General features: G+C 39.8%; 3 protein-coding genes across 3 annotated transcripts in view; 1 reads left to right on the forward strand and 2 right to left on the reverse strand.

Moving 5' to 3' along the window:
* The window catches only part of sotv (exostosin glycosyltransferase sotv), a 44,316-nt gene extending 32,021 nt beyond the window's left edge, over window positions 1–12,295 (reverse strand). The window contains exons 1-4 of the mRNA XM_028304009.1: window positions 11,639–12,295; window positions 10,478–11,240; window positions 8,094–8,277; window positions 6,111–6,270 (exon numbers count right to left, since the gene is read on the reverse strand). Of these exons, the coding sequence (XP_028159810.1) occupies window positions 6,111–6,270; window positions 8,094–8,277; window positions 10,478–11,240; window positions 11,639–12,174 (1,643 nt within the window). The 5' untranslated portion in view covers window positions 12,175–12,295. The remainder of the gene's footprint in view (window positions 1–6,110; window positions 6,271–8,093; window positions 8,278–10,477; window positions 11,241–11,638) is intronic.
* Window positions 12,296–13,770: 1,475 nt separating this feature from the next.
* On the forward strand, window positions 13,771–15,670 carry LOC114352412 (guanine nucleotide-binding protein subunit beta-like protein 1). Its single transcript, XM_028304008.1, has 2 exons — window positions 13,771–14,106; window positions 14,423–15,670. Exons 1-2 carry the CDS (start codon window positions 13,957–13,959, stop codon window positions 15,239–15,241), a joined length of 969 nt encoding a protein of 322 aa, XP_028159809.1. The 5' UTR covers window positions 13,771–13,956; the 3' UTR covers window positions 15,242–15,670.
* A 371-nt stretch (window positions 15,671–16,041) lies between these two features.
* The window catches only part of Sobp (Sine oculis-binding protein), a 32,773-nt gene continuing 21,888 nt past the window's right edge, over window positions 16,042–26,926 (reverse strand). The window contains exons 2-4 of the mRNA XM_028304012.1: window positions 21,903–21,939; window positions 18,169–18,347; window positions 16,042–17,740 (exon numbers count right to left, since the gene is read on the reverse strand). Of these exons, the coding sequence (XP_028159813.1) occupies window positions 16,451–17,740; window positions 18,169–18,347; window positions 21,903–21,939 (1,506 nt within the window). The 3' untranslated portion in view covers window positions 16,042–16,450. The remainder of the gene's footprint in view (window positions 17,741–18,168; window positions 18,348–21,902; window positions 21,940–26,926) is intronic.

Below are 26,926 nucleotides of genomic sequence, written 5' to 3' on the forward strand. Positions count from 1 at the left end.
GAATCCCGCGCGCAAACGCGTTGTCAGTGTGTTGTGCCGCGCGTGTTTTCTATACAAACTGAGGTACTTGCATATAATGATTAAATCTGTCGTCCCGCGTACCGCGGCGGAGCGCGGTGCAGTGTGATAATCGCCTAAAACGGTATGGCCTTTTGCCGCGCTGTCAATGAGGCGAGGCATTTACGTTACGGTGCGGATAAGTGTGCGTTGCAGTACGGATTTTTAGAAAGAATACTGACCGCCTCGTTTTGATACGGTTACAATCCGTTTCCGGGNCTTCAGGGTCGATTGGTGTGCTTCATCTTTAAGCAATAAGCCGAGTTACTCTCCAGAGGCTGAAATAAAAGAGCCGGCAACGAAGCTAATAAACGAAGGACATGTAGCAACGACACACGTGTTAGAGCATTACTACTGCTGTAATTAATTGAAATCAAGTCAGTTAAATTAACGAAAAATCACTTTCAATGATCCCTATTATAACAATAAACAATAAATAAATAAAGAAATGCGATTTCGCTGATTGTTAGTATTATAGATTAAATGACAGCTTGCTAACGAATTTAAAAGTAAAACAGATTATTTATCTTTGATTAGAGGGCAATGTGCCGTTGCTCACGGCTATTAACTTACGAAGATAGGTACCTACATAGATAGATGACAATATTCAACTTAATATTCGTTGTTAACTTTAAGGAAAAAAATGTCTGCAAGGATAAAAAAAAAATTATGCTAGACAAGGCAAGACCGCAATCGCATCTGGTGTTAAGTGAGATGCAGTCTAGGATTTTACATGTCTGCCCTGTAAGAGCCTATTCACTCTCGCCTTGAAAACGCCCGGACTTTTATATTATTTACTAAATATAGACGAAAAAAACAGTAATAAAAATAAAAAACTCATTTACCCCTAAGCGTGTAATGTTAAAAAAAAGTTTGGAAGCCAAAACAAAGTGTGAATTTAACTCAGCGGCACAAAATTAAAAAGACTGGGCATCTCGCCAGTGCGAACAGTTAGGAGTTTACTTTGAAATGAGAAAAAACGGACGTTTTGGTCAAGTACATAAAGTTTGGTGGAATCATCGAACTTTTCGCGGAGTTGTTTTTTTAGAGTATTGGTTCAATAAATCCGTAGGGTATTGCATAAAGAACTCAAAGTATTGTGATCACATAAAAAAAAATTTGAACTTTATGTAGTACCCACCTACCATACCTATTCAAATAGACCAGAAATAGAAAAATATGTATAAAAACATAATGTGTCCATTAAAATCCAGTCCAGTAAAATAGCACATCATGTCAATTCGTTATGTAATTGGAAATCAATGCCTTCGGTTCTATAATAAAATTGGTTTTGTTGCCACAATAATTTATTCATTTCAAATCAATCACGAAAAATGTTATTCACAAAATTTCAATACAGCAATAATAACGATTTAAGATTTATAAGTACGTCCTCCAGAGGCAACGTTTCCCGTAACAAGGTCCTCACAATACAAACTGAAATGTCTAAATGAGGCACTCCGTGTCCCAAGAGTGAGGGCAGGTCACAGTCAAGATGCCTTCAGTAGGTTCTATCAAATATTAGTAGGTAATATTAGGTAGGGTAGTCGAATAGTAGTAGATAATAGTAATTTTATTCAGATACTTAAGATAGTCGATCACTGTAAAGATCATAGCACACTTATAAACCCGGAAAGGGGGTCAACACCGTATCGTTTTTTCGCCGTGAGGCGTTTATCTTGCGGTGCGGTGCGGATAAGTGTGCGTTGCAGTACGGAGTTTCATAAAAAGAATACTGACCGCCTCGAGTTGATACGGTTACATTCCATTTCCGGGTTGATAAGTGTGCTACGTCCTTCAATCTGTTTTTAATTTTGTTCCACTTGATCCTACTGGAACACTTTGCATTATGTCGACATCTCGGCATCTCGATTTTCGTCTTGAAAGCTTAATTTCTGATAGAGTTCAGCAGGCTTATAATCACACTTAAAAATGTATGGCAATCGGTTTTAATCCGACATTGCAGCATTGGGAAGATATCATTTTGGAAGCCATTGCAGTTAATATTGTAAAAGTTATAATGAAAACAATCTTTTGTTGTTCAGTGGGAAGTACTGAGAAGATTTTCCGGATTACCATCCTATACTGCATCTCACTTAACACCAGGTGCGATTGCGGTCAAATACCTGCCTTGTTATGCATAAAAAAAAATCATTTTCCACAAAGTTACTACCAAAACAATTAAACAACAATCTGTATCCTTTAAAAGTTATTGCTAAAATAATAATAAAGGCGCAGTACTTCCCAAGAGGATAGTCTTGCTCAAAGGTCGTTATAACATTACCAATCTCTATCTATTTGATAGCGACTGCCATAATAGTTGAACTGAAATTAGTTGATAAGGGCGCAAGTCTCTCAAGGAAGGATTACCCCGAGATATGTCCAGGCTATTGTTTACTCACAAAGGGAATACGTCCAATACAAGGGTCACATCGGATTTGTGTTGCAAATTATATTACAGACATTGTGCCGAGCTTGTTTCTCAGAAACAGGAATGAGCACGTTCCTGTATCTACGATTTTGTGGAAAATATAACCAAGATTTCATCTACGAGTAATCCTATTCGCCAACAAGATGCAATTTTTGATTCCCGCCTTAGGCATAGGCAGTTCGATTTTTTCAAGTTGTTTATTTAAAAATTTAGTTTGAGAAGCAAAATATTAAATTTTAATAACAAGATGCAGTAAATGAATACGAATATTCTGATTTTCAAAATGCGATACTTTCCACGCCCAGAGCGTTTAAGCGATAGTAATAAGTTTTGGTGTGGAGATAAAATTTTAGAAGCATAGTAGAATAAACATTTTACTGGGAAACGCTTTTTAAGAGCCTTATTCCAAAAATAAATTACTTTTATTAGACCTGAAAAAAGGAAAGAGAAAGAACTAAAAGGTATAATTTAATATGGGAAAAGTCTCTGCTTTTGTTACTTGAAATAACTTAAAAGGTCGATGATAAAATAGAGGAGGATAATTAATTATGTTCTTACGTCAAGTATTATTATAAAAATACCTTTTCGATGTAATCAACATTCAGCCATTTTAGTAAATGACTATTTTGAAAAAATTATCAATTCCAATTTACATTTATGAATGAATTTTGAAGTAATTTTAGTTGACCAAATAACAACCTGATCAAAGGTCAAAACATTCGGACCTACATTATCACGAAATGACAAAGCTTCATTGATTTNGTTGATTTTGATCCTTAGAATAAAAAAACAAAGTTCAAAATACTTAGCAGGTATTCCTGTGATGTGACTATACTAATAAAAGTTGTCCTCGGCAAGAAAGTTTTCCCGATAGATAATCGAAAAAGTTACCTTTTAGTCACTAACATATTACGAACATTTCTAATACATAATATTGAATAAGTTATGTTGGCCTCTGAATGTGTACGAATATAGCTCAGTTATACTATCTATTCTAAAACATTATTATTCTTTGCTATAACTAAATATCATTTTCAGTTTTAAAGGTCATATCAGACTTATCAACTCTGAAAGGGATCAAGGGTCTTTCGCGCGCTGTCAACCGCGAGACGAGGCGTTACGGCGTGGATAAGTATGCGTTGCAGTATGGAGTTTCACACAAAGAATAGGCTGACTGCTTCGAGTTGATACGGACGATCCCTTTCCGGGTTGATAAGTGTGCTACGTCCTTTAGTCTTACAAACAAAAGGGCATTTGATAGGCTCGTTCCCCTAATTTAGCCCTCTNTTTCCGGGTCGATTGGTGTGCTTCATCCTTAAGCAATAAGCCGAGTTACTCTCCGGAGACTGAAATAAAAGAGCCGGCAACGAAACCAATAAACGAAGGACATGTAGCAACCACACACGTGTTAGAGCATTACTACTGATGTAATTAATTGAAATCAAATCAGTTAAATTAACGAAAAATCACTTTCAATGATTCCTATTAGCTAAAATTGCGATTTAGCTGATTGTTAGTATTATACATAGATTAAATGACAGCTTGCTAACGAATTTACTCAATACTCAATACTTTTATTGCATAATTAAAATAATTTAAAAGTAAAACAGATTATTTATCTACGATTAGAGGGCAATGTGCCGTTGCTCACGCAGGCCTGGCTCACTCCGCGCGGTACATCCGATAATTACCTACAGCGAAGCGCCCCGCCGGCGGGTATTATATCAGTCGAGTGTCACGCGCGCACCCGTCAGGACGCTGGTTGGCGTGCGTTGTAGTATGATTATAATTCTATTTAAAAATGGACATATAGAGAAAGAAATATTGTGCGGCGTTCGGGTGTTAAAATTCGAAAAGAAATCTACCGGATTTATCTTTTTTTTCGCTTCCCAAAGATGCTGAAAGGTATGTAGGCCATAAGGTAATCAATAATTCTTAGGATAGTATAGGAACCTAACCTACCATGACTACTGCTCAGAATTCGTTCGTTCGTTTCAGCCAAATGACGTCCACTGCTGGACAAAGGCCTCTCCCAAGGTTTTCCATAATGAATGCATACTTACCTACATACGTACCTCATTNGAAATACCTACTTTAGAAGAAATACCAAGCCTTAAAATACTTTTTCCACAGGATCATGGTCAAATTCGCAAACAAAAATTACATCCCCATACTAAAATGACTGATTGCTGATGATCATTTACAAGGACTTTTTTAAATAATCGAACTTTGCTCCCTAGGGAATAGTTGTTTCATTTGAGCCGACGAATCGATCTTTTTTGTTCGATCAAGTATAAAAATAACGCACTGTATTCGCCCAAATAGGCATAATAGTCGATTCATCGCCACGCATTTCAATAACGCAGAACTCTCAATATCGTTAATTTAGATGCGCGTGCGGTCATCGGAGTTCGTATCGTACATCATTCTTCATGACAGGACAGCCAGCAACAAAAGTCACTAGCACGGTTTAAATGTAAATCATTTGCTATATTTTAACTGATCGAAGCACTTTAAGCCTGGTTTCCACCAAGACGGAGAAATGTTTTGAATAACCAATTAGATTTCATTCTGTCAATTTCATTATGAAGTCTGGTTATTCTCCTCTCATAACATTTGTCCTCTCCGCTCCGCCTTGGTGAAAACTGGGCCTTAGGCTCAGCTACCTCCGGTGTCAGTGTGTCAAGAACATGGGACACCCTGCATATTATATGGCAAAATATTTTTAGAGCAAAAAGTTCGAGAATATAGTTCCAAAATAGTGAACTGTCCTATCGATGACATTGACAGTGGGGCGCCACCGTCAATACCGGATCGCTGGTTCCGATTTTTGCCATGTTAGAAAACATAATAGTTGAACGATGGTAGCGCCCCCCTGTCATTGAGTTTGGCGGGACAGTTCAGCGTGGGTCATCTATACAATAATTACTCGTACCTAGTGTTTCAAAAGAAAAAATACGATTTCATCACAATAAATACTCATTAATACAAACTAGTCCAACAAATAAAAAAAATAGACGGCAAATATTGCAAATAAAAAGTAATGCATTGAAAACACTGAATGAGATCTTCAAAAGTACATGTTCGATTCCGTGCTAACATTGTTTCCAAATAAACACATTTTGCAGTTTTATTCAAATACATTTGAATTTGAAACGTTCAATCAAGCAGATAGCTATTGACTTAAAAAGTATGGAAACGTGGTCCGAAATAGAATCAAGTGCTTCAATTATTCTCAAATCTACACTAACTTATTGTTTATACAGTAGATTGTTATTATTAGTTATAACTTATAAGGCCTAAGATATCAAGGTCTTTGTTCTCTGAAACGCCCCCAAACCGACGGACAGTTTAAGTTATGTTTTACACTAAAACAATTACTAAACTCTATACAAAAAAGCACCGATTATCGTTATAGTTACCGTCAGAGTTAGGTGGTGCAACTCAGCCTAAGAATCAGTCCTATGGCAATAAATAAAAAAAAACCCTGTAAGTACGGACGACGGCACGTCAACGTAACCACTGTGGGTTTTTGTGCAGTTGTAATAGGGGCGAGTTTGCAACAAAAATGGGTAACCTGATGTGCTGTCGTTTGTACAAAAATATAAAAAAAAACACTTACCCAAATTCCAACTCGTCGGGAGTCAGCATAACAATATCGTCGTCTATGGTCAATTGACACTCAGTCTCAATCTCATCATACGGAAAAAATCTATTCGACAGTTTGTTCTCTTTGGTTCGTATCACTTTCAGTGGTTTGTTGATAACTGGCCACTCAGATGCTGAAAAAAAAGCGAAATCGCATGATAAAAAAGAAAATAATGTTGTTGTAACCGTAGAATTAATACACGATTGAAAATTATTAACACTACTACATAAGAGGGTTTAGAGGACAATTGAAATTGAACCTTAAACAATGTGTAGTAGAAATTGATTTCGCAATAATCAAATTGCATTCTGCAATTTTTTTAACAACACAAAAGCAGTCTAATTTCAATGAATCAGGGTCGTTATTGCGTTTTTCCGCGGCCAAATCACTTTCGTCACTTGATCGGTTGCGTGTATATCGATTATCTGGTATATTTAAACATTTGGTCGTCTGCCGATTCTGTTTTTACGATTGTTTATGTCTGCTTTAACTGTTATACAATGCTCTGGATGGGTATTATGTAAATATTTACATATAAGAGTCATGGGCTCATGGGCCATTAAATTTGAGTGCTTTTATTTCGCGAACTTAAGCATCTTCGTAAAGATTAAAAAGTCGAAGTTTCTAAAATAATAATGAAGATTATTAGACCCGATTCCAAAAATAATTGTAACAAAATAAAAACATAAAATAAAATAGAAATATTAAGGAAATAGTTAACTTCACATTGAAAGTATAACATTAACAAGAGTTTACAGCAGGAAAATTAAAAAAATCTTCTTACGTGCTATTTGTAATCTAGTAACTTAATTTTTATATGAATAGCGGAGAAAATATCCAAAATTATATAATTTACTTTTCCAATTAGCCAGTGTGTATTTTGTTGTCTTTGTAGAATTTAAAATAATTATAATTATTTACACTTGTAATTATTATTGATAAATCTAATGTAACTAATCGGATCCAATTAAATAAAAAATAAGAAAAAACTGGTTTTTACTTTACACACCAAATCGCAGTTTTTTTCAAATTTTACTCAAACTTGAGCGAAATTTAAAAAAAATGTAAAATTAATAAAAAAATGTCTGTAAAAACAATTACCTACTTTTTATGTCAGGAGATAAGGACGCTGTCAGTATTTACCTAATGACGACCAGTATACTTGACAGGGCTCGGTATACGAGTGCGGGAATCCTGGTTACTTGACCGCTATCTGTGTTAACCTAATCTATATTTGCAAAAAAAACATTACAAACTCACAAGGCGGCAGCAACTTTATCCGGTGAGTCCACGCGATCAGCGGGGAGCCTAACGACTTGTCCACTATCTGTGTTAACCTAATCTCTATTTGCAAAAAAACATTACAAACTCACAAGGCGGCAGCTGCTTTTTCTGGTGACTCTACGCGACCAGTGCTGCAGTGGGGAACCGAACGACTTGTCCGCTATCTGTGTTTAACCTAATCGCTATTTGCAAAAAAACGTTATAAACTCACAAGGCGGGCAGCTGCTTTTTCTGGTGAGTCCACGCGACCAATGGGGAGCTTAACGACTTGTCCGCTATTTGTGTTAACCTAATCTCTATTTGCAAAGAACTTTACACAAACTCACAAGGCGGCAGCTGCTTTTTCTGGTGACTCCATGCGACCAGTAGGTGAGCCCAACAACTTGTCCGCTATCTGTGTTAACGTTCCACACAACCAGTATCTTGGCGAGGCGAGGCGTACCTCAGCGTAACTGGCGACTTGTTTACTATCAGTGCATTTACCTGTCGCTATTTTTCAAGAAAACTTTACCTAAACTCACAAGGCGGCGGCTGCTTCTTCTGGTGATTCCACACGACCAGTACTATTCAAGGCTCGCCGTACAACAGTGTGAGGGTGGCGCAGCTTAATGACTTGCCTTCTGGCACTATTTACCTAATCGCTATTTACAAGAAAACTTTACACAAACTCACAAGGCGGCGGCTGCTTCTTCTGGTGGTTCCACACAACCAGTATCTTGGCGAGGCTCGGCGTGCGGACCAGCTTCTTGACGAGCGCGAACAGGCTCTCCACGCGGTCGTACGTCAGTATGACTGCGGTAAAGCCTGGCGACTTGGCCGCGGTCACCGGCAGGAATAAAGGGTTCACGGGGCCATACTGTTGGACAATGACGTTATTAGATCCTGGATATTAAAGCAGTCTACAATAGTTTAGTGCTATATGACGAGCGCGAACACTCTCCACGCGGTCGTACGTCAGTATGACGGCGGTGAAGCCTGCCGACTTGGCCGCGGTCACCGGCAGGAATAAAGGGTTCACGGGGCCATACTGTTGGACAATGACGTTATTAGATCCGTTATTAGATCCTGGATAATAAAGGTCTACAATAGTTTAGTGCTATATGACGAGCGAGAACACTCCACGCGATCGTACGTCAGTATGACGGCGGTGAAGCCTGGCGACTTGGCCGCGGTCACCGGCAGGAATAAAGGGTTCACGGGGCCATACTGTTGGACAACCATAATGTTAGATCCTTGATATTAACCCTTCAAGCCCCACAAATCGAAACATAGGTAGCTCTTAATCACGCTCTACCTGCTAGACCGACGACCTATAAAGGCAGCCTTCCTGCCACCTCCAACCGGCCATTGTGGAAATCATTGGGGGAGGCCTATGTTCAGCAGTGGACGTCCTATGGCTGAAATGATGATGATGATGAATCGCGCTCTAGAATTCCTTAAAGAACGCCAAGCCGAGCTGTTCTGGATGGGTTCCCGCAATGTCAATTGGCAAATCACCGGAACTGCTGGACTTACAGTTACATTATTTTTGGACAGTATAAGGGCTTAAGCGATAAACACTTATATGCATTTAGCAGTAAGAAAAATTAGGAAGAAAGTAAGAACGAAAAAACGTCTTAGTTTTAGATAACAAAGGACAATTACGCGGTTTGCTAGAATTACATTTAATCACAGTAGATTGTCTTGTTAACTAATCTAAAATTCATCGATGCAAAGACAGGGAAGTTCAGTGTGACTTAGCGATTCTCAATAGAATGGTGTCTAACCGCTCTATGTATAGGTCAGCAGCTCGATTTAGGCTACCAACATTACAGGAACACTGGGTCAAGGAACGCTAAACGAGTTATTCTGGATAACAAGAACATAGGTCAGTAAAACTAGATCTGCTACGACATCGACGAAAGATCCAATAGTACGAAATTTCCATGTTCATTACCCGCTCCGAGTAAGTTCGACGAAGGATATTCGAAATGCTACAAAATCATGGAAAATTTGCATATTGAATACATGTTTAGGGGACCCATTTCTAGTGATTGTATGGAAAACTTAAAACAGATAGATCTAGGTAAGTAGATAGAATATTTTGTACACCACACAAAGCAGACACATAAAAGGCACAATTTAGGTTTTCTTATCGTTAGGACGCGATCTCTTAACAGCTTAATTTCCCAGAAAAAAAATACGGAACGGAATAACTTTGGACAGCATGTTACCACCAGTTGGTAGGACAAAAGAACCATGTCAGTTACTAGGACAGGGTGGATAACAGTAGGTCTAGACAAGTGGCACTTTTTGATCGAATCGAATTCACAGAGCGATGTAACTCCATGCAAAAAAACGCCCGAGCTAAGGCATTTCGACCGTCTTTTGATTACAACTGTCAAGTTTTGCCACTTGTCAAGAGGGCAACTATAGGGTAGCAGGGCTGGCAAAACGCCACGGGCCCTCGACTCGAGGGGGCCCCAGTCCCAAGACTCTAAGCGCACTGCGATGCTTCAGGGCGATGGTCCCGGTCCCCCTGAAAAATAGCCTTGTTAGGGCCCAAGGACCCCATGAACAGAATTTGCCACGGGCCTAGGATGGTACAGCCACTACTAGGAGGGCACAACCCACACGACAATAAAAGAATGCATGGATTTATCGCACCACGCATATCAAGAGCGTGTAAAATGATTCATCTTTGGACACGCTCTGAGGGGCACGGGCGTCGCTATATACTCGCATGTCGCCTGAGACATTATTTATTTAATTGCGCATGCAGTAAGTGCCATCCATATACTATAAAGAATTTAAATTCAATATGCGTAGCACAGGACTTTGCACTTAAAATCAGTTTTTTCTACTGCGTGCGGCGGCGATACCCGCATGAGTCTATTCGCGGAATTGCGAATGCTATTACGAATAAATGGAATGGGAGGAGGGTGTGATATCCTATAGATTACAAGTCTATAGAAATGGGAGATAGCCTTTATACAACTTATTGGAGTAAAAAAAAATGTTTCAAGACAGCAAATGTTAGAATTAGGAATGCTTTAAAATAAACAATAAAAACTTACCAAATGTTCAGGCATATTCCAGTCTTCGTACATCCTAGCTGCTAACGGAAATAGCTTTTCATTTATAATCTCTAAAGTTGTTAAGGTAATTTTTTCTACACTAGCAAAATATCTATCGTAAGCCCATCGTAGCTGCCAATACAACTCTCCTCTCCTTTCATTGCTCACTGAATGCACTATCTTTAGTAAATTTTTCACATTGTCTTCAGGCACAAACAACGATAGTTTATTCCAGTCTATGTGAGAATTAAACGGCATTATCACTGAGTCCGCAATCACTATGGGGATACACTGGGATGCTAAAACATCCATTAGAACTGCTTGCGTCAGTCTTGCACTACGTATAACTAAGCAAAACATTCCTTCTTTCAATATCTCTGGATAGTCAAACATCCTCCCTGTTGTGTACTCACAACGTTTAGTATAATCAATTCCACCAGAATCAGTTTTGCATCTGTCAAGTAGTAGCAAATCGTTTGATGACGATGCAATGTTTTGTAAGACTTCTAACGAGTCCTGAGCTATGTTTAGTTGTGTTGATATGATCATGTAATTCTTTTGTTTTGGCTGGGTGTTGTCAATTTTTTCTGCTATATGGCTGTATACTGGTATTGAGATGTCGAAGCCATATCGAAACGACCATGTGTCGAAGCTGCCTCCTGCTATAATGGCCTTGCCAGTGTTGAGGTTGACCACTGATTCGTAATTTGGAGCTTTCCCTGGCAGCATATTGAATATGAGATGGTTTTCTCCATCATTCCAGCTGTGTGAAACAAATAATTTATTTACTAATCTTCAAAATTATAATATTGTAGATAATAGTTGAGTTACTAATCAAAAACAATATTTTCCAGCTATCAGAAGCTCAACTTAAGCAAAGCTGATGCTGCTGTGGTAATTAGAAAATGAATAGATCATGCAAAAACATAGATTAATATGATATGAAGTTATATTATAAATACACTATGAACATTGGAATTATCTAAATAAGCTCAATTCAGGTTATCAATATCAATAACAGCTGTTACACCACTGATAACCTTATTAGTACATCTTTATAAATTGATATTGAATAAAATATGAAATACCTATTTGATTTCATTACACATAAAGAGATTATAATAACTATGTTTAATGTCCTACAATATCTTTCATACTTACTATTCAAGCGTCTGTAATGCTCTTGATACATATCCATTTGAAAAGCTGTTCTGGTTCAATGTGTCTATGCTAGGGACTAACAAACACGCCTCCTCGGGATCCGGCGTGTAGTACTTGCTGTGTCTTATGGTATCTAACATAATGTAAAACTCCTTAGAAAACTGTGATATAGGACCACCATTCTCTGTCTGATAATGCTTCAATGGGTATATGTATATCGTTATCTTATCGTGGCCTCCTCTCCCACACCTGTACACGTTAAAACAGTCCCAGTAAGTGCAGTTATGAAGGCGGGACACCGCTTTTGGCAAATCAGTTCGTAACTCTAACACTGTTGAACTCGCCGCGTCTAAATTCACCGGTTCGTGGAAGTCTGTCCGAGGCGAACTACCAGCAAAAACATTGAACAACACTGTAAACACTAAAGATAGCACAATAAACAATAGTAGGCCAACGAAAAACCTATGATACAAGATATTTCTATACGATATATATTTAGTTTGCTTGCTCGTTTTTAGAAGCGAATCCGTAGCCATTTGTGATTTCGACGATTAACTTAGCCTTCTTAATTTATATATGGCACCCATAATTAGGCAGAATCAATGAATTCTCATTCAAAATTCTGAAAAACGCGATATTCCTCCTGCTTCTCGAGAAACTGACGCAGCACAGTGACATTCCTAAAATGTCAAAAAGTTTGACATACGGAAGACAGCTGAGAACAGATAACAAATGACTAGTGGTTACAACTTAATTGAACATTTCAATGACAAAATATGTATTCTACAATTTAAATAAGAATCTTGCCAAATTATTGGTCACGCAACGATGGTTGAGGCTTGAGTTGAGTGCCTCAAATGCAAAGATTTGTATCTATTATGCTGTCTGCGCTGCCGCGCTGACTGGGCTCCGATTGAGCTAAATATTTTTAACTGCTACGCGATAACGCGACTGCACGACAAACGAGCAAGCTGTTTTGAAAAATCCGTATCGCGGTATTGTTTTGATAGCTAGTTCAAACGAAGCTGAAACGCAAGTCAAACGCTCAATCAAACACGAAGATTTGCTGTTTTAGTAATTTTAGTTTCAAAAATAAGGTGTTCGGACTTTTAATGGAAAATGCTTAAATCTGTTGTTTAATTTTTGTTAGCGCGTGAACTTTACCGTGACCGAATTGCGCTTCAGCTAGAATGAAATTGGAGCACAGGTCGCGTGCAACTGGAGATGAAACGCCAATGAATTGGAGATATTACAAAGCAGCGCAGTCGAAACCTTATGTCTTACGTAATCAGAGCCCCGATTACGGTAACTTTTAACGTTTCCAATCCAGACGCGCTTCTGATTCTGCGATACTATTGGTCAAAACAGCTAACGTACGCTGTTGAACGACCAATCGTATCGCAGAATCGAGAAGCGTGTCTGGATTGGAAACGTTAAAAGTTACCGTAATCGGGGCTCTGATCGACAAATGCTTTTCGTCCCACAGACATTTAACTAGAACATGGATTTGACATGGTAGCCAGCTTATTTAGCTAGCTTTCATTGAGTGACCTATAATTTCTTTAAAAAAAAAACAATTTATCAATATCCAATGTTATTCGTTTTCCTACGGAGAATTAAGGCTATGTAGTATACCATTACAGACAGGTGCAAAGTACCCGACTACCTGAACATGCATTGACTATTATCTACTTATTATCAACAATCGACTAGATATAATTAAATAGTGTGGATACTGGGAGACACCCTTCCTCCCATTGTTCAAACAAAAACAAGTTAGAAAGAACTAAAGATAAACAGAAATCAACTGGCAAAACTTCGAATTATTTATTATTATAAAATTCATAAAAAAAATATTTCTGTATAAAGAATAAAATAATTGAGAAAAAAAATATTTTTAAAATTTAATGTTTCGATTTATAATCGATTTGAATATATTAAATTGAACATTGTGAATATCGAACTCTGGGATCATCACTATTTTGAAGTTCGAAGCATGCTGTAAAATTCTATTCAATTGAATATTGAAATTTTTATTCATGAAAATTTATTTTAAAAAATCTGAAATTTTGATTATTCCGCTTTAAAGCTTTCTGTTAAAAATATTTTGCAGATATATTTTACAAACTAAAATGTATTTATTTTTCTTCCTAGTACGTAGATCGGAACGTATCTGACGCAAAAAAGTTAAATTTCTTGTTTTTCTGTCAGTTTTGTGTTGTGCGTAGTTGTGGTTCAGTTTCTGATGGCTTAATTAATTTTATTATTATTTTATTTTTCATATCCAATTCAATATTTCGGCTTGAGCTTGACCAGAGATGGCACTCTTACCTCCCGATCCAGTTTACACCATTCGTAACGTCGACAATGTGCCTGTATATTCGCTGGCATTCAGCTTTCTACCGGGCGGTCTGGAAAGGTTACTAGCCGGCTCAAAAAACGGCTACGTTTATGCATACAACCTTCAGGTGAGCACCATGATCAGGCATACGAATATTATGGTTTTTACGCACAATAGTACAAGACGAATCGGGTGACGTGTCGTACGGCTTCCGTTTATTGCGTCGCATTTCTTTGTTTACTACCCCCATTTTGTGACCTAGAAAGACGTTCGAGCGGATTGTCCGCCAAAACAAGTGATTATCCTATTTAGTTTCTGTAATTCTACCAAATAAAAACATCATTGTAATGTTTCAAATGTTTTTGCTTCCCAAAAGACATCTCACATTCCAATTGGAACTTAAAATTGGTTACACGTTGTAAATAACTACCCTCATTTTTCAGACTAATCGTGTGCAACAGAAGATTCAAGTCGGTCAAGCTCCCATTCTGCACATCGTCCACACCAACAGCCATCTCATCACACAGGAAAAAGGTGGGAAATATAAAATTTTTGAATTAACCAATAGCGGCTACAAAGAAGAAGCCGTAATTGACATTGATTACCCGGGCTTCTGCCGTTTTGAAGCCAACACAAAACTCGAAACAATCTATGTACCTGATAAAGAATCGAAAATATGCATCTATAATTTTTCTGGAGAAAAACAAGGATGTTTGGAGCCAGAAAGCGGAAATCCGAAACTGGGAGATCCAATGTGCTTAAAGTACATTGAGTTTCCGTCTGACCGACCATGCCTGCTGGCCGGCTACGAGGCGGGATGGCTCCTCCTCTGGGATCTCAACACTAGTCAATGCATCGGCAAACTGCAAACAAAGGAATGTCCTATGTCTGTGGACTACCACCTTGAGCAACAAAGAGGCATGATCGGTAATGCCTCGAACATAGTACAGATTTTTAGTATAGGAAAGAGAGACTTAAGCCTGGCCCATAAAATGGACATCACTATAAAGAATCCAGGCATCAATAAAGTGCAGACTCGATCTGACGGGAAAGTTTTCGCATCAGGAGGCTGGGATGGTCATATTCGTATATTCTCCTGGTTCTCGTTGCGACCCTTAGTCGTGCTCACAGAGCACAAGCAGGCTATACAAGACGTTGTTTACTCAACTGAAAAGGTATCCCTGTGGAAGGCCAATATAATGGCCGCCGGGGGACTCGATGGTGCTATTACCCTTTGGGATTTGTATAACAACAAAAACTAAGTTGCATTTATTATTTGAACAATATAGATGTAGTACAAACCTTTGGACAACCTACTTATGAAGACAAGTAGTACAACAGGATTCGTTTCATAAACACTTCATAAGATTTGATTTTGTGAGCATTGTGTATGGAACAATGCCAGTATTGCCTTTACTTAAAATGTTAGATACTATTAAATTCAATCATCCAATGATGCTTTAATTAATTTGAGGATATATAATTTTATATAGAATGCAATATTATGCCATTGTAAATTTTAATTGGATCTCATGTACAAATGTTGGAAATAGAGGCATTTAGTGCCACGTCACGTGGACGCGCTCTTAGTTGTAAGTTAACATGTTGAATATAGTAATGAATATTTTCCAAGAATGATTTTTAGTAATGTTTTTCAATGAGTCAAGACATTAAAGGCCTGCAGAACTTTACATGTAGTTTATTTTATAATTTGGTACCTACTAACAGTAATGTTACCACCTACATACACCTCTAAATAAACATTATTAACACAGCTGTTGTAAAATTCGAAAACACTTGTGTTCCACATTAATTTGTCCTTTTTCATGGACTTGGGACATGTAATAATGACTATTTCATAACAGATAAACACATTTTTTATTATTCATTCATAAACTTTAATTCAGATAGGATAATTGACTATAATAATTTGAATTGCTTTACCTTACCTATTGTTTTTTTAAGAATATTAATTTGTAAACACAAATTACGAGTGGGTTCACCACAAAAGTCTATTTATAGGCGTCAATAAAAAACGATAAATTAGGTACTAATCATATTTTATTTCACATACATTGAGATTTTATAATAAGTTACTAATATCACATTAAACAGTGCGCTCTAATTCTTCGAACATACCCACTAATTTACTATGGGACTCTATATTACAATAAACAAAGGCCAAATACGAATCTATTAAATTTTCGTATATTGGTCCTAAAACATTAATTTGACTTATTTGATTAAAATTACACATGTTCTACATAGCTGCTCTATAACCGTAATACTGGGCTACTGCCACATTTAAAGTTAGTAGGCTTGTATAAAACATCTTAAAACCTAAGACTAGCAAATTGAAAGAATATTGAACTGTGTTCGGATTATCATGCAGTTGTGATATGTATTATTGAATATATTATATTTGAAATATTTTTGTTTTATGCAGTTGATTACTAAAGATTACACTACAATTAAACTTCAACAATTTTTCTTGTTTTTGGAATGAGCGCTTCGTCGTCGGTGGTGACTTCAACCAGTCTCCGTCTTTTCCTTAGAGGTCTGGTAGATTCGGGTTGCTCCCTAGGTTTAGTCACTATTTTAGCCATTTTGTTTCCTAACCTGGTTATTTTGAACTTCGGTAAAGTCTGTTCAGGATTTGCAGACTCGGAGGCTTCGCCTTCAGTTTTATCTTCATCTTCTATTCGCTCATTAAAATCACCGTTTGGTTCACAACCGCCTTCGGTTCCTGGAATTTCTGCTTCTGATTCCCTATCCATACCATTTGCTTCATCTCTATTTTTATCACCATTCATCGTAAAATCTAAAGGTCCTTCGTTGTCGTCACTCCGGGCTTCTGTTTTCACTTTGTTTGCGCAGTGCGCTTGGATGAACGACGTCAGAGGCATCGGGATAGGTATGGGAATGGGGATTGGAAGAACAACAGGGTAAGGTACTAACACTGTTACAGGCGGGGCCTGGCCGAGAGGAGGCGGAAAATTCAACGGCGGTGGAATGCGCGGTCGCTCTTGATGCATAGGTATTCCAGGTCGCGGTAGAAAGTTGAACCTAGGAGGAAACATGGGCTGTCTCGGATCGTGAGGGCCTCCATCCATATACATCGGAGGCGGCATTCCAAACATTGGATTGTGGAATGGTGGCGGTGGTACTGCGTGTGAGTTTATGGGATGAGGAGGAGAATGAATTGCACTGTTGCCAGCCGTTGATGTGGGCGATGAGCCGTCGACTGAAGGGCTGCACAGCCGCAGGTCCTGAGCCTTCGGCGTCGACGTCCGCTGCCTCACCGTTTGTGACGTAACTGTAGCTGAACATTTAGAAGACCTGCGTTTACGCAGATTCATTTTGTTTGTCCTTCCATCTTTCTTTGTTTCAGGCGACTTTTGCACGGTGGTCCTCTCCTCTGAAGGTCCTTTTGGCTTCATTAGTTTGGCAGTTGGAGCTATAGTAATCAAAGGCAAAGGGGATTTTTTGCCTTGAGTCTTTTGTGTTTCTGTCTTTTCTGGGTTTGGTTTTGTTGCTGTGTTATCATGGGTTGGTGATCCTGATCTTTCTGATGTGGGGGATGCGGATCGGCTCTTGCAGTTTTTGAGCCAAAGCTCAGGGGTTATGAGGTTGGAAGACGACGAGGCGTTGACCAGATGTGGGTTGAGATCGAGGTGCGCCTGCGTCTCCCGGCAGAATATGTGCATCTTGTACTGGTTGAGGCATTTATCTGAGCAAAACTGCAGCTGTGTAGCTCCATCCTGTAACACAAAAATACTGAAATTAGTTTTCTGTGTGATGATGATACATGATAATAATTTTGGTTGACTCGGTTTTAAAGCATTTTTGTCTATGTGGTTTTTTTTTAGGTAATAAAATGTTTTGCGACATCAACGTTACATGCAGAACCTATAATAATAACCAAAACGTATAATTTTGACCCTAGTGCTTCTTCCGCAAAGATTCAAATGACAGTGATGCAGTCTTGCAGTCCGAGTAAAATAGGGTAAAATGTACAGAAAAATGGGATACTTAAATTCTCTGTTTTGTTTAATTTTCTGGTTAGCCGGAAGAGAATGCCACATGGCATTAAGCTCACCTGTTGTAGGTACCACTGTTTTTTTATGTGTGCAATAAAGATTTTAAATAAAATAAATAAATAAAGGCTACGTCCAAAAATCAGACCCACCTGGAAATCCACATAGGCCACCGTATGCCGCACATGCCGGCACCAGTCGCAGGTCTTGGCGCGCTTGAAGTTGGCCCTCCGGGACTGGCTGAAACACAGCTCGGAGCAGAAGGTGGCCCCAGCTTGCTGCAGCGCGCCACTCTCGCTCGTGATGTTCTTGTTGCACCAGGAGCATTCGTCTGGAAGAAGGAGAAAGTGATATGAGATTGATTCGATTAGCTAAGATCAATGAGGGATGTCGAACCTTAGCTTCGAACTCCTCCGTTCTTCTGATTAATTTCGTTGCGGGTCCAATCACCAATGACAGTTAAACTTTCCCCGGGACAAACTTGACCTTTACTGGTTGGTTTTTTATTGGCGGTCAAGCTGTAGATCCTGGCTACACAGAAGTTGCAGCGGTGGGAACGAGAGGTGGGAATAATCCCGTAGCTAAGATCAACTCTATTAGATAGGTTGAAGACGGTGTAATTTTGTTATATCCCCAAACTGTCAAAAATTTTAATGCCGATATTTAAGGAGTGATAAGTTACATAACTACCTACTTATTTACCTAAGTACCGAAAATTGCGACAATTAAAAATATTATAGTTTAGGTATCTACGAGTACATATTTTTCAGCGACTAATTTTCAGGACAGCGGTCGCATATTTTGAATGCTTTACATTGGTATCAAATACTTAAAATACCTATCATCAGGGCCGGATTAACCATCTCGGGGCCCCTAGGCACAGCTCGTTTTGGGCCCCCCTTTTTTTGTCGCGGAGGAAATGCTTTGTGCACCGTCACCACTGGGGACAGGGTGGTGTGTGGGACTCCCGGCGCCCTAAAAAGGGAAAAGGACGGGGTATACCCACTAAGACCTCCGCGGCGTTCCGTCAGAGCCCGAGTGGGGGTGTCGCGAGTATCCGGCCGTAGCCTTAGACTTCCGCGACACCACGCTACAGCAACAGCTCGCCTACACGGCGGACCCTACACGCCCCCCTTGTGGGAGTCCGGCGGGAACGCCCGCAACGCCAAGCCGTTCCCGTCAGACGAAGGTGACAAGGGTGCCCCCGCACCCCCAGCCTGCAGGCCGCCACCTGGGGGGAGAGTAGAACGGTCGTACAACCGCCTTCTCCGGCCCCTTCTCCGCTTGCGGAGCGATGGGGCGAGAGGATCGCTCTCCCGCTCGCGCTCCTCTGCCTGCTTCTGAAGGATGATCTCTTCGCAAAAGGGGCGACCACCTTCCTGCATTCCACTTCCACTTCCCAGCATGGCGATGACCAGGCTCGTAAGCGAAAGATCCCGGCCCACGACCGCAGTGAGGACACGGCGCTGCTCCTCCCAGCCTGTGCAGACCGCGAGGTCATCCGCCGCGCCGCATTTGTGGCACAGCGGAGATTCCTCTCGGCCAATTCTTTGCAGGTACGAACCGAAGCAGCCATGCCCAGTCAGCACCTGCACCAGACGGAACGTGAGAAACCCGTGCGGTCGTTCCAACCATTGGTCCAGAACAGGACCAATGGCGGCCAAACTGCGCGCGAGTCATGTCTTGGTGACGGCGCCGCACCGCTCCGGGGCCGGGCGCTTTCCACGCGCCTTCTGGTCTGCCATCCAGTGATAGATGACAGACAAGACCCCAGCTTCTAGCTCCCAAGGAGGAGCACCAGCGAGGACGCACGCCGCAGCGTGCCCTACCGTGCGGTAGGTCCTTACGACCCTCTGCGCTATGGCCCGCTGGGGTCTGCGCAGTAGGGCAGCATTCTTCTTCTTGTTGAGTGCGTCCGCCCAGACTGGGGCGCCATACAGCGCCATACTCCTCAGAACGCCGGCATAAAGTCGACGACACCTCGTTTGTGGCCCTCCCAAATTCGGAAGGAGCCAACTCAGTGCGCTGGCTGCCTTGAGGAGGCGTAGCGCTAGCCCGTTGAAGTGCGGGCTAAAATGCCACCTCCCGTCAAGCGTGAGGCCCAGATATTTCATTTGGCCTTTAACGTCAATCTTAACGTCCTCAACGCGTCGGGAGGGGCGCGCTGGCGAGGCCCCGGAAAGAAGAGGGCCTCAGTCTTCTCCAGCGCGACTTTCAGGCCGAGGCGTCGTATTCTGCGAGCGACTAATGTGCCCCAAATGTCTTCCCCGGGCAGTGACCAGAGTGTCATCCGCATAGCATATGACACTCATGCCCGCGAGAAGGACGCCTCGGAGGAGCCAGTTGAAGCCTAGGTTCCACAAGAGTGGACCGAGCACCGAACCCTGCGGAACCCCGCTGGCTACACCGCGCCGTTTGAGCTGGCCGTCTCTGTTAACATACAGGACTTCGCGGTCCCGTAAGTAATCGGCCAGCAGCGCTCAAAGGTACTGAGGGACTCTGTGATATTGAAGTGCCTAGAGTATGGTGGAATGAGGGATGGTATTGAAAGCGTTGGCTATATCGAATGATAAAGCCAACACACCCTCAGCCCTCTCCCTAGCCTCCGCAGTGAGGCTTTTTAGCCTCTGAAGGGCGTCGACGGTCGACCTGTCATGTAAACCAAAGCAGTAATTGGTTAGACAATATCGAAATATGACGATTGAATGTGTAAACCAAAATAAGGCGAAGTTTTGAGGTGGTTTGAGTTTTGTTGCATAAAAATAATCTTTAACATTTTTTTTTTTTTTCATTTTTTTATCGAGAGTGCTGGGCCCCTGGCCATTGTGGGCCCCTAGGCACTGGCCTAAAGTGCCTTATGGATAATACGGCACTGCCTATCATAGCAAAGCAAACTTTATTCAAGCACAATAAAATGCGATGACGGATCGTTGTTAGTTCAGTTTCGTATCCGAGGGAAATTAATAAGGGCCTAACGAGCCATCACGGCAGTACCACGTAATGAGACTGCGGTGTTCTGTTACCGCGTTTTTTCTGGATATCATTCGCAAATTAATTGCTGGAGATGATACTCTGCTGGTGCAATAAAACAATACTGTTTTAACAGTATTTGTGGATAAACGGTGGAGTTTCCTAGGATACTTGGAGCTTTATAACATTTTATCCAAAAGTAGTAAACATGTTAACATTATCTTGATAGGTCACACACATCATACGCGATGACAATATTTAGCAAGAATACGTAATTCGACATCATTTAGGTTCGTTCGTTCGTTTCAGCTAAACGACGTCCACTGCTGGACAAAGGCCTCCCCCAAGGTTTTCCATCGTTTAGGTACCGAAACTCATTTCCAATTCCAATTCCAAAACAACTCGCTACCCTATTCTCTTAAAATCTGGAATTCCTCGAAAATCGCTTCATTTCACGCCCTGTTCCTAAGAACTTCGATGCTATTAACTATGTGATTATACTTATCTATGATGGCACCCTCCCTCCTCCATGACGTTTTAATTTGCCGCCGTTAGTTCTCCGAAGATGAGAGTGTTTATAATGAAAATATAATAAGTTTATCGAGCGATTATCGCCGCAAGTTACAACGATTAGGGTCTATTTTGATAGGGATAGGATAATAGTGGAACTACGATTACGTAGTTCTATTAAGTTCCGAATCTGTTTCAAAGAACCACAGCTGCGTTAGGAGGGTGCACTTTCGACGAAACGTGATATCAATCGCTTATTTATTACGTTATTGGGCATGTTAGGGCGGGGTTCTTAGAATTAGAAGACCCTCCTATTTTAGGTAATTTTCAACTATTGCTTATTAGATTCTTCTTGTATATCAGCTTGCTGCAGAGGAGACTAAGTGACCTGATGATAATGATCCACCTTTGTTCTTCTGCTCTGTAGCCTGTTCTGGGCTGGACTTTCTTGTAGATTAGAGAGAGTCGTCCTCCTGGAGTGGACTCTAAATGACCTGTTGGTATATCTACCTTTGTTCTTCAGCTTATCGCCTGCTCAGGGCTGGATTTTATGGTAATTAGTGAGGGTTATCCTCCTTTGGTGGAGATTAAATGACCTGATGAGGATCTACCTTTTTCTTCTGCTCTGTAGCCTGTGGGCTAATTCAAATGCATTTGTCGAGAGTAGAAATCGTCTGTCAAATAATTTTCTAGTAATCAATTTTGAACTGATTGTCAAGGTAATACAGTTGAAAATTGAATAACAAAGCCAGACTACGCCTAATGTCAGATCAGCCGATGGTAGATGCCAAATTTCCAATATCGCGTACGAAGACGGAGAACTTTGTCAATATAGTGGTACATAAGGGTCATAATTAGTGGATGCCGACGATTTTCGCGCTGTCATCTCAACGACAGCCCACCCTTGTCGTTAGAGCAGTCGACTGGATAGAAAGCATGGAATTAACATGGTGATTGATAAACTAGGTGCAAATAAGCATAGGTATTTTATAACCACAGAATGCTTTTTGCTTAAATTTGAAAATAAAGGATATTGTTCTGCGTCCATACATCGTTCGCCCCAAGACCCCCAAGCAATGAAATAATGATTTTTATATGTGAAATTACTTAACGATTGTCACCTTATACTCCACTAGCTTTTCGCTCGCGGCTTCGCGCGCGTGGCCTACATTAGGTACCTACATATTTTACGGAACCCTATTATTTTCCAAAATAAAATTTAGCCTGTTACTCGTGGATAATGTAGCTTTCGAATGGTGAAAGAATTTAATAAAAACGGTCCAATAGTTTTTGAGTCTATTCATTACAACCAAACAAACAAAGTTTTCCTCTTTATAATATTAGTGTAGATACTTAAAGCACGGATAAGCGGGAGATTCGTTACAATAGGAAAAATGCTTCAGATTTTGAGGTTATTAGCATAACAGAAGTACATTTCCATTTTCNGGTAATTTTATACCATCTGCATCTACTTTCGTAATCGTAGTGATGACATTACGATACGAAGGCCCAATCGTGGACAACGATCGCCAGATACCGAATAAGTAATTTCGTTTGCATAACATTGAATGAGATGCGATAAAAAAGAAAAGAGATTATCCTATTCAAAATCAAAATCAAAAATATTTATTCAGTTTAGACCACAAGTGGCACTTATGAACGTCAATAGAAAATAATAAAAAAAAAGAAAAGGTAGCCCTTAATATGGGGCACTTTACATGTCTCCTTATCTTTTGGGCCCTACCAGCGCTTCGAGACAAACATATGGCAAGTGCTGAGAAGAAACGCCGGAACAAACTCAGTCACCACTTATTGCCAGGAATTATCTAACGGTAAGAATAGTCAAATTTAAGTACATCAAATATGTGCAGACTGAACTGACCACGCATCCTTGTCATCAATATAGTCTCGAACCTTGTAGTACAAGTACCCTTTGGACATAAGGGTATTTTTTATATGTATCTTAAATTTGTTTATTGGCAATTCGACAAGGTTGTGTGGTAGGTATTTTGTTAAAAATATGGTAATACATTTCCCCAAGAATGAATTACCTATTTTATGCAACCTATTGAATTTTTCCTCAAGTTTACAATATAAGTAGACGATCAACGCTTTATTTATACACGTTTGTTGGATATCTTAAACGAGGCGCGCGTAAATAAGTAAGCGTCCGCGATTGACCTCCTTACTGGCGACATTTTATTGCGCACGATTACGTTAATAAATTCTTACGAATATAAAACTTCACGTTTAACACTGAGACGTAATTCAAGAAAATCTGTGCCGCTTAAAATATCGGTTTAATATGCCCTAGTGACGAAATTGAGATTTTGAACTAGGTCGGAAACACCTAAATATTAAGTATATCTTCATATTAATAACTTGCCATTAGTTATAATCCGTCAAAACTCCATACAAAAAAGGGGCTTTTCGACCACTTTTCGACTGGTTTGCGATTATAATTTGCACTTTGTCTAGACCCACTGCGAACATCACGCACGACTACATTTGACATGATTTGACACTAAAATGTTTTTTTTATTATGTCTGGAATTAGTGGCTAGGCGTTAGGAATTAACTGATTACCTACAGACAGCTCTGAAAAATAACGGTTATTTTTCGGTTCCTGACTCTCCTCCTCGGATCATAGTTCTATGATCTGAGGTTCCTGATAAAGTCCCTATTAACCCATCAGGAACTTTTATTAAAATAAACTGAAACTATTCTACAGAAAATAAGGAAAATTAATACAATTAAGTAGGTTCCTAATTAGTAAAACCCACCGCAATAACACCATATCTGTTGCCACAATTACAATTATGTTTATTGGACGATTGTTTACAGCCACAAATAGGTTTACATTGATCATTTAATCGGACACCAATGGACAGATAAAATAATCCTGGGTTCGATGACCACCTGCGTTGTTGATAAGATTAATCTTTCAAATATGTAATCCTTAATCTACTGCTGGATTATTTTATCAAACTCGAACTTGTTCTTCTTCTTCTGTTTAGTTCCGAAATCGCGAAAACTGCTCCGTGAAATAAGCGATTTTAAAATTGAATCTGTAATTAATATTGTAGAGGCGCTTCTGTATTAATCCGTAATAGACTCGCAAACGTCTTTTATTACGTTACATCCTTAGCTACGTGCATTTTAGTAGGTTTGTTAAAAAATACTTTGTTTACAGCAAAAACTATTCATTAGCAAGATGCTATGTCTTTGAAACCTACGCAGGCTAAGCCGTCAGCAAAAGGCTAGAACATTGTTCAGTACTCAACGAGATAGCTATTTATAAATTCACATAATTCGTTATAACAATTCCTAGTACAATATACTTAGTACTATATCTTTGTCACGTCAATCTCCGAACAACCCCTACGCTCCGTATTTAAAATCTATACACATTTTCCCTCATATCCGATCGCACGTCTATTAAAATTGCAAACCTTAATCCAAAACCCGCCAGAAGATCGGTAACAAACGTCGGTAACCCTACCTATCAAAGAGCCTCGCTTTGCGAAACACTACCAGCGAATACTAGAACGTATGAAGACGCCTTCATTATACAGTAACTGTATATCTCTTTGACACGCGAGAGACTAAATAACCTGATTTAATTAATCTGCCTTCAACCGTCTACGGTGGCACAGAGGGTTACGTTTCAGGGACAAGATGACCACTATTAATTGGGATAGCGTTGCTAAATTGCATTGATGAGGTTGGACACACCATCTACCGTCTCTACATGTAGCGTGTCGCATGATTAGGCGCGCAAGTTTCGACCAAAAGCACGGTCAACAGCACATCAGTGATTTCTAGACAAAGAACCATAAGTAGCATAATAGTAGGTAATTACAGTTTAAAAAATGTTTCAGTAGGCAGCTGCCTAGTTGTGAGGTCGCGTGTCCCCTCAAATAGCACGTTTCGTGAACGGGATATGCTGAAATACCAAATCTCATACAAAATTTCGCACTCCTCGTAACGAAGAAAATACCGACTTTGACAGCATAATGAGTGATTTCTAGACTTAAAAGACCAAAAGTAGCATACTTAGTAGGTATAGGTAATTAAAGTTTAAAGAATGTTTCAGTAGGCAGCTGCCTAGTTGCGAGGTCGCGCGTCCCCTCAATAGCACGTGGCGTAAACGGGATATGCTGAAATACCAAATCTCATACAAAATGCCGCACTCCTCGTAACGAAGAAAATACCGACTTTGTCTTCAGTTCAAATGACCTTCCTTTGTTTGTAAGGTCCTTCAAAAAGAATTACTCAATTAAAAGTTACGAGCGCACCCGCCTGTAATTAATATCGCAAAATCCATTTTCTAATATTCAGATTTACGGTTTGCGTTCGAATTAAGCCTGCGATCTTTCGTTTCAATTTACGTACAGTGTTGCCAGTGTAGTGTTGCTTAATAATTATCACTGAAAACACGATATGTTCAGCGCGCGGCCGAAAGAGCTGGCCGGGCGAGGGTTGGTGCTATGTCGATGTTTTATTAGAAACTAGCTTTCCGCCCGCGGCTTCGCCCGCGTGGAATTTTGTCTGTCACAGAAAAACTTTATCGCGTGCGTCCCTGTTTCAAAAACCGGGATAAAAACTATCCTATGTTCTTTCCCGGGACTCAAACTATCTCTATGCCAAATTTCATCAAAATCGGTTGCGAGGTTTAAGCGGGAAAGCGTAACAGACAGACAGACAGACAGAGTTACTTTCGCATTTATAATATTAGTTGGGATTAGTTTTTCATAAAGTTTTGAAAAATAATAATCACCATTCAATCATTGCGATTGATTGAAAAGAAATAACGTATCGGAGTATCGCGATCGCTTTCATTTTCACATACAGCTGAAGCACAAATTTTTGTGCCTGAACACAGTAGCATATAATAGATTTAGGTATGTAGTGGTTTCACATAAATTAAGCTAAACACTATGGCACCTCAAATATCTCGGATGTAATGCTTACAACTGTTACAGGTGTTATTTATTTTGCAACAAAAATGTGTACACTGATGTGCAATTGATTGACAGCACAGTAGTCATTGTGACTAATATAGAGATGTTGTTATAACTGAAAATACAGATACAATACCAAATTGTTACGCATTGAAAGTGACTGTTAAGTTAAAAAATAAAGGCCTCAAATCAGCACAAAGTTTAAAAACCTGTTATCGATAATATCGACAAAGTTACATCGACATTAGCCCTGCGCTGCGAGAAGGTTCGGTAACGTAAAACGCACGCCCATTATTCAGCTTTTGCCTGATCAAACCTTCCGCGAAAATGATGCATTCAAAATACAGAATATCATGTATTCCGCTGTTGGTGCATATCAATTAGTACTGCAACTTTAACTACGGCTCGTCAGTAATTAATAATACAAAATTGTATTTTCGTAATGGCCGAAATATCAGCTTAAAGT

Source organism: Ostrinia furnacalis, unplaced genomic scaffold, assembly GCF_004193835.3.
Source record: "Ostrinia furnacalis isolate ACB-3 unplaced genomic scaffold, ASM419383v2 OfSCF1351, whole genome shotgun sequence".
Classification (NCBI taxonomy): domain Eukaryota; kingdom Metazoa; phylum Arthropoda; class Insecta; order Lepidoptera; family Crambidae; genus Ostrinia; species Ostrinia furnacalis.

Bases quoted from the DNA above. Each gene is read 5' to 3' on its own strand.
- LOC114352412 (XM_028304008.1), top strand. From the start codon at position 13,957: ATGGCACTCTTACCTCCCGATCCAGTTTACACCATTCGTAACGTCGAC. The intron at 14,107-14,422 runs GTGAGCACCATG...CTCATTTTTCAG, and splicing joins TTTATGCATACAACCTTCAG to ACTAATCGTGTGCAACAGAA.